This window comes from Aedes albopictus, chromosome 3, assembly GCF_035046485.1.
Source record: "Aedes albopictus strain Foshan chromosome 3, AalbF5, whole genome shotgun sequence".
Taxonomy (NCBI): domain Eukaryota; kingdom Metazoa; phylum Arthropoda; class Insecta; order Diptera; family Culicidae; genus Aedes; species Aedes albopictus.
Window position 1 is genome coordinate 257,929,727 of NC_085138.1, and position 8,485 is coordinate 257,938,211.

Below are 8,485 nucleotides of genomic sequence, written 5' to 3' on the forward strand. Positions count from 1 at the left end.
CTGTTGGTATCTAAGGTGAAAAACACCTTCTTGGTAACGAAGAATCTCAACAATTTTTTTCCGTACACTTCATAAGTGTCTGGTTGGTCTATGCGATACGACTAGGGACTCTCAATGCAAAGGTTGAGGTTTCAATTCTCCTTCGTTTAGGAAGTTTTTGTCGTGAAATTTTCTAATTTAGTCAGCGCATGAGACGAAGCTCATGAGACACATCTTGAGAAAAATGAGGCGCACAACTTTCAGTCTCAAAATGTACTGTGCTCCTGGGAGCTTGCTTGCAATGTGGCTCCCGTACATGGGACTACAGCACGTGTACATCAACTCTGGTCACCCTGTACAGCTCTCTGTTAAACCGCGTACCAGCCACTAGCATTCGACTTCTGGCGGCATTCTTCTCGCTTGTCCTCGTCGAACCAACCTTGCGCTTGCCACTGTATTATGGGTAATGGTCGCCCCCGTACACATCCTTTCAACAACGAGGTAATGTCATCGGCAAAGTGAATTAGCTTGACACCCCGTGGTAGTAAGAGCCCCATTACGCCACGTTACATAGTATCGGGCTCAGGTTCGACTCCTGAGGTATACCCGTGGTGATGTTATAGCTTCTCTCCCCTTCCTCGTTGTCATAGAGGAACACCCTGTTCTGTCAGTAGCTGTGCACTATCCCGCCGAGGCTTATGATATGACACAATTTTTCCAAATGGAGGAGAACGTGCCTCTGGAGCCGACCTACTGATCTGGCATAGGCTATCTGGGACTCCAAGGTGGCGTATGGCACACTCTATGACGCCCTAGCTAACGCTGCTGAACGCATTCTTCACATCTTCTTTTGGAGCGCTATTTAAGCCGTTTTGCTTACAACCCTAATACCGTACACCATCGCCGATCGACCCTTCCGGAAGCTGACATGGTTATCCGAGAGCCCAGAGTCATCATACTTCTCGGTATAGACCGGTGGTATCCAGTAGACAGATATCTAGGTCAGTATGCCCGCTGCTTCTAGTAGAGCGTAGCCTCTCGCGTTAGTCGAACGGGTAGCCCACCCTATCGCCAAAGCGTTGAAGTCTCCATCGATGACCACGGGACTCAATTCCGCTAATTACGCTTGATAGCGAATCCAGCATAGGCGAGAACTGGACTATCGGCCATGTGTGGGGGGCATAACAACTGCAGTAGTACACCCCGCTGATCTACGCTACCGGAAAACGACCGGTTGGCTAGTTCCCGTTTCGGCATGGATGCGGTATGGGCCAATAGTAGAATGATGTCTGTACTTGACTGCGAGGCTGACAACCACAGCAATTGTTGTGTGGCTTCACAGTGGCCACCATTTCTTTTAGGGTTGGCCTCTTGGGGCTTGGTTTCCTTGCTCCTTATGCGTTTCGCAACCGACTTGACAGCCGAATCATTCGCGCTGGTCGTTTCTTTCTTCCTCTTTAGCTTTTCGTCCACCTCTGTCGCACGCTTCTTGGGCCACGTTTCCTCAGTAGGTTTCAACCATGCAGCTTTAGCCGTAGGGCGGTTTGACCTCTCCGCTACGACTCCGGCGAGCTGCCAGTGATGACGCAGAGCGCGTTGTGTGTCACGGTACGGTACGTTCTCGTAACACTCAGGCACATCAGCTTATAAATACTTACCACGGTAGCTTTCGGAACTTAGCGCAGTGCCCCAGGCCGAGCCGTCATACCTTAGTATACACGTACATAGCAACACTAGCCAGAAACTTGTGCTTACTGGCGTACACCGCAGAGCTGTTGGACGTCATCCGGGACAGTGCCACTATAGCTGTGAAGGCTCTTTTACAGGCGCAATCAACGCGGCTACCGAAGGTGACCTTATGGGTGATCATCACCTCCAAGTGTTTGACGAAGCGCTTTGAAGTGATAGTGCAATCGCCTACACTGACCACGGCCTGATGATCCAACTTTCAGTTGTTCACAACCACCACCTCAGTTTTGTGGTGAGACAACTCCAGTTTCCTGGATCTCATCCACACCTCCACAACCTCGATCGAATGCACAGTAGTTAACTGCACTTCGATCTTGCCGATCAAGCATATTGGTCTATATGCCAGCGGGTGTCCGGGTGGTTTCCCCGCCTTTTGCAATAGTACCAGGCTCTACCACTTCCAAACCTCCGGGAAAACTCCCTCGTCCAGGCATTTCTACATAGCAGACCTGAACATCCCGGGAGTCTCCACAATACTTAGCACTTTAAAGGCCAGGTTTGGGGCTCCGTCCGGACCTGTGGCATTACCTACGCTAAGGGATTTTGCATTCCCCGCGAGTTTTTTAATCGGTGACCTTCCCCTCATCATCAGTCCCAGTCCCCAGCGGTCGTACGAAAAGAAACCAGGGACTAGGATCATGGTGCGGAAAGAGCTCCTCGATGATGCCCTCCAACATCTCTGGCAACTGCTTTGTAGGAGCCATTACTCCTCTGGTCTTGGCCATCACGATCCTGTTGGAATCACCCCACGGATTTGCATTGGTACTCTGACAGAGACCCTCAGACCAGAGCAGGCCTTTTTGTTTGCCCTTATGCCGGGCTTTAGCGCGGCTTTTTCAGCGGCGAACAGTCGACTCAGGTTTAGCTGCGTAACCTGCACTGTGCCTTATCAGCTGAGGTTCACTTGAAGGCTGGGCACCTTGGGCCTCCGTTGTTGTGGGCTTGCTGTTCATGAATTTCCAGGAACAGGTCAAGCCCTTGGGAGGATATGTGCAGACTCGCCCCTTATGGTCTTAACCTCTACATCACCTACTGAGCATGCTCCTGCCAGGGCATATGCAATCGGTTTAAGACATTTGAAGCAAGCCTCCGGCGGCTCTTCTATGCCTAGCGGACATACCCACCGGCCCTTGTTTTAACGGACTTATTAGCGACCACCACAGGTACCTGAATCAAGGTCACCTGTGTCCCTGCATGCCCTGCCCATAGCCATAACCAGACGGCTACGGAGGCCAACTATCGCAATGCCGTGACAAGCTCTCCGCGTCCATGATATCGTCCAGGTCCAGGTCGCTTCCGCAGTGAGAGCCCTCACCTCGACAGTCATGCTTTCCTAGTAGCGCACATGTTCTACAAAAGCTTATATAACTCCTATATGACCAAATTTGGTCACATAAGTGTCTAAGAAGCCAAAATAGAAAAAGTGTGCTACTAGGGTTAAGCTAAAGAATCATTTCGCCGGTACGAGTACATCACCTCCACTACTGATCAGCTCCAAGATCCTTGAACTTGACATCGCACCTTAAAGACCTTTGAGTACTTAGACTCGCCCTTGTCACGAATGGCAGCTATCCTCCAACCTCTCCTTGCATAAGCATCCCAAACCTCCAGCTACTCTTACTTTTTCCTCAACATCTCAAATGTGATTATGGTCAGTGCTGAAAAAATCATTTCGACATATCTAAATTCAATCACCTACAGCTCATTTTGGAGGCTGAACCTGAGAATATGGTATATGAAAGACTTGTGCAGCTAGACCAGTTCTGCTAGAAAGTCACGAAAAAACCGCTATTTTTCGAATATTTAACGTAAATGTCACGGGCTTGCTTTGAAAAATGCCAAATGATATTCACGGTGAATATCATTTAGCACTTTTCAAAGGTGGTCCGTGACATTTACCTTAAATATTCGAAAAATATCGGTTTTTCCGTGACTTTCTAGCAGAACTGGTCTAGCCGCACAAGTTTTTTATATACCATATTCTCAGGTTCAGCTTCTAAAATTAGCTGTAGGCGATTGAATTTAGATATGATGAAATGAAATTTTCAACACTGATTATGGTTGTGAACATCCTAACATCTAGCAGCAACTACAGTAATATGTACATATCTGCAAGTATTGTATGATGTCTCTTAAGCTTTCGGGAGATGCAATCCTTACGGTTGGCAATATTAGAAAATCAGATAGTGTTACGGCTGTAGATCCCTTGTTATGAATTTCAGGGCAATTGTACTAATCTTGAATACCTATCTCGAAAGTATTTTATGTTGTTATTCTGTGAGAAATTCTAGTTGAGCGTGTAACTCTAGTCGCTGTTAATCCTATATTCTCAACTTAATAATAGTTTGGATGACCTAGAACATCTCAACTAGTCTTATAAAGTTTACTGAAAGTTCGGAAGATTTTTTGGGCATAATAGATTCCATATTGTAGTTTTTTATATTGTAAAAAGTTACTGTTAATCCGTAGACTTTGTGATGGAAACTCAAAAACAGTTTGGACGCCCTAACACAACCGAAAAAAAATTCGACATTTTTATCTTTTTGAGCACTAAACATATAGAAATACGTAAGACAAAATAATGCTTGGGAAATTTTGGCCTCAAAATATTGATGTAATCGTTGATTACCCAACTAACAATCGCCATCCGAAAACAAGCATGCATGCTGAATTGTTGCTTTATAATAGTAACTATAGCTGAACAAAAATTATGCTGTACACATTACTGTGTATTAATGCTATTTCAATTGAAAAAGTAGCCAATGGTCAACTGTATTGGTATTAACAATGATAATTTAAAACACTTTTCAAACGTTCAATAAGATTTTTATTCGACTCGCAGTAATTCCTTTACAACATAGTTTGACAAGACTTTTTTCTGTTTCATGTTCAGTTCATGTAAAAATTAGCACACGCGCTTTCGTTTCATCATACTTCGACTTAGAGTACATGATGAAAAACACGTGGTTGATGATCATGAATCATGATGATCATGATGATTACTGAACAACAGCTGAATTAATCTGTTGTTCTGTCGTTAACCATAACGTTGTGCTGATTCACCACTGCTGAATAGGAGTCGAAGTCTGATCATTATTAAACCACGGGAAGTTTATGTTTTGAATTGAGTGCTGCAATCCATCATCTCTAGGATGGCGCAGATAGGAAGGCATGCGGCTGGCAATCGACGGGTCTCGAGTTCGAGTCTGGATTTAGGTAAATTTATGTGTAGTTATTTATTCATAATATTTGTTCACAGCATTAAGTTCCAATCATAATCTCTCGTGGAAATTAGACAAATTTTCCATTTTTTTAAATCATTCTTGCTAATGTTGAATAACAGCTTTACTATATAGTTGTAAAACGATTTAACAACAAACAGTTCAGTTGGCACACAACAAACACTATGCTTTATAGTTTCTCCAAATTTGTGTGAACAAAACCCGATCAAAGGTTGTGCCTGAAAATTATCCAAATGTTAATGCTGAATCAATGCTGTAAAGGCTGAATCAATTCGTCGTAAAGGTGCTTGTAAAATGAGAGGTTGTTAGTTGGGTACTCCTAAAAGCTTGTTGACAACCACTGTTCTAAATGTGCCCTACTAAATTACTAACCAACCAATTTCCCATTACAGTACAGCGCAGTCGAGTTGGGCGGCCATGGAGGCGGCGGCGAGTACGAGGTCCAAACCGGATTTGGCTGGTCCAACGGTGCCGTAATGGATCTGATGAACAAATATGGCGACCGGCTAACGACAGGTTCGATCGAATAAATCATCTCTTTTCTATTTGGAATTCGGGGGCCAGGGATATGCGTGTGCGTGTGGGGGTGTGCTCTCAACGAGACCGTTTTCAGCACTTTTAGGCTTTTCCAATTGTATTTCCTCTGCATCGACTCTGAGCACTGCAATATCTGGCTTCAAAACCGGAGGCTATTTTTGGTTACGCGGCACACTACACTCGACGAAATCGCCACGATCAATTGGGAAATTTCTTCGGCAAAAATCGAAACCATATTGCAGTGAATCATCGCACCCACCACCTAAGTGTTTGTGTTTGTTCTGTTGAATGTTAAGCAACTCATTCTGTTTATTTATTTACCAACATTGGAGCGCTCCCTTCTCATGACAGTTTGTGAGATGTTCATTTGAAGATAAACGAAAAATTGTACAATTTACCTAAAGGAAACTGCATGGTACACATACATCTGTTTTAAAGTAGCACACAAATACAAATACAACTAAGTTATCATACAATCATATGACAAAGTGAAGGGTGCACGTGCATTTTCAGTGTCTGAAAAGTCGGTTTTCATTGAAAGAGATGGGTTCGAAACTCCTATTTTAGCAAACTTTGTATTTATTATTATCGAATGTTTTAAACCAAGTGTCAGTCCGTTTCGCGCCAAAACAGTTTACATTAACAGATTGTGATTCCATTTCAAAGTAATAGACAACATACAATCTACAAATAAGACATCACTCAGGTAGAGCTCAAATCATTCAATTTTCTGTAGAATCTTGCACACATACACACAAACTTGGCGCAAACGTGATGGACAAATGTTTTTAAAAAAGCTTTTATCAAAGATGAGATCTTATTATTTAGGACTTTTAAGTGCAGTAGAATAAGCTAATAACGGCTCTTTTATTCAGTGCTTCAAGATGTCAAAGTGGAATTAGGGCAGTCTTTCTTGCATTTTGCATTTTATTTTAGTGTCTTTCAAACTTGTTTTAGAGTAGACCTTTAGAAAGCTCTATACAATAGAAACGATTGTGCCTACTCGGAAGGAATCGGCCAGCAGCATGTGATAGACGAGAGTTTTAAAAGTATTCTAGGAACCAATTTCTTCGACTCGGATAGGATAGTGTCATAAGCTACTGTAAGCGTTTTAAACCTACAGACAAGAAAAAGGGGTACATCAAGTCATGCATGAAACAATAAACCTATGCGGATTGGTAACAGCAACCCATTGAATAAAGCAAAAATCGATTGAATTTGTGTGTGTGTTTTCTTTCTTTCATTCCATGATGGTATTGGTGTCGGGTCTCATTCTCCCCATTCATTGATTGCGCTTTGAAATTCGAACGTTTTCACTAAATTGTGCCAAAAATTATCAGTTTCTTACAGCTTGAAACATCCGGAGGCATGCGTGACAAAATTTTGCTTGGGTTCTCTGTGGTCTGTCAAATCGCGTTGACTTTGTCTGTGTCGGAAGCTTGTAATTCAACTGTAAACTTACACAACCTTGATAATGTTTTTCAATGAACTGATCGAACTGATTTTCCCTTCTTCGCCATGGAACAAATAATAGATGACAGCAAAAACGCTGGAGGAGGTGCACTGGTGTCATATTCGGTGAACACGGGTATTATAGCGACAATCGTCGCTTTCGTCGTAGGAATATTCGGGTCAGGTAATTTCCGCAATTTTCCAAGAAAATCAACTTCATACTACTTTAAACTTTATCCTTTTTCTTCCACAGAAACAACTCGATGATTTTAGTAAAATTTTTGTGTTGACTAAGCCTGAATTTGTGTGCCACTAGAAGCGATTGCGCCCGTATATCTCATCAAAATCATTCCATTCTAGGATAGCAAAGCGTGATATTGTAAACCTACACGGAGAGACGAAACTACCCAAAAGTGAGTTCTTTCCACCCAACTTCGGGGTTGCGTGCGTCAAGCCAATTTTGAGTTGATGGAATCGATGTTTTTGTTGGGTTGTTCCCGCTTGCTTCCATGTAAAAAAAATACCTAATTTTAAGTTTTTTCCACCCAACCGAAATTTTGACTAGGTTGTATTCACTCAAATTTGAGTACTGTGCTAGAAACTCAATTTTGGCTTGACGCACGGAACTGCAAAAGTTGGGCTGTTTCTCTCTTCACTCTCTGACAACAACAGAAAGAGCGCATGAAAAGGGAGATGAAAAAGAACTCAAAATTGAGTTTAAAAGTACCTAATTTTGAGTTTTTCAGTTTCTCCGTGTAAGGCATGATCCGTGATTACCAAATCCAACAACCGTTGAATGTTTCTCGTTTCGTCGTTTAAGAAACAAGTCAAGATTCACTACGGCGCCATACAAAGTTCCTTTATAGTTTCGTGCATTATAACCTTCTGCAACAGTTACCTTACATATATGTACACGCATATTTTGAGTCGTAACAAAATATTGTCGTAGACATGTCACAACAGTATTTCGCCCAATTATGATTATTGTCTTATTTTATTATTTATTCTTTCGATACAGCATCTTCCGTCGATTTTTCGGTCGGTAAGTCCCCGTTGAGTGCATATTTAGCCAAATTAAGAATTAATTTAATAATAAATTTACCAATAATTAAAAAAACAGCATTTTTCATCGATTTGAATGAAAGCCTTGTTCTTTTCTTTCCATCGACCTTTGTATATCCATTATCCATAGCGCAGCAGATGAGATGATTAATTTTCATTCACAATCTAGAAGGTAAGTAACCATGCGATGATAATCTTCACACCACATCAAAATTTGTACAATAAGGTACACACTTGTACGAAAAACAAAACTCAAAAAATGCCAAGTCTTACCCCCAGAATCTATTATTTTGGGATCCCAGACAAAATATATGCAGAAACGGCTAGATTTCGATTTTACCCTGTTGGTGGCGCTGTAAATGGTAATTCGATACAGTTTTCAGTATTCTTGTAGGCAACTGAATGCCAAACAACTTTATTGAAACCCGTTAAGGACAGACTTGTTAGAATCCCTAAATGGCCGC

At 42.3% G+C, this 8,485-nt stretch overlaps 1 protein-coding gene across 9 annotated transcripts in view; it reads left to right on the top strand.

Moving 5' to 3' along the window:
* The window catches only part of LOC109422358 (trehalase), a 149,688-nt gene extending 141,612 nt beyond the window's left edge, over window positions 1–8,076 (top strand). For 7 of the 9 annotated variants that reach the window (XR_009999346.1, XR_009999347.1, XR_009999344.1 and 4 more), the window contains 4 exons: window positions 5,363–5,486; window positions 7,042–7,143; window positions 7,213–7,345; window positions 7,716–8,076. Coding sequence is in view for 2 of the 9 variants with exons in the window: in XM_062860353.1 (XP_062716337.1) it covers window positions 5,363–5,486; window positions 7,042–7,143; window positions 7,213–7,226 (240 nt within the window). In the remaining 7 variants the exon portion in view is untranslated. Of the gene's footprint in view, window positions 1–5,362; window positions 5,487–6,847; window positions 6,974–7,041; window positions 7,144–7,212 lie in introns of those variants that run through there. The other 2 variants (XM_062860353.1, XM_062860354.1) reach the window with 2 other exon arrangements.
* The last annotated feature ends 409 nt before the right edge of the window (window positions 8,077–8,485 follow it).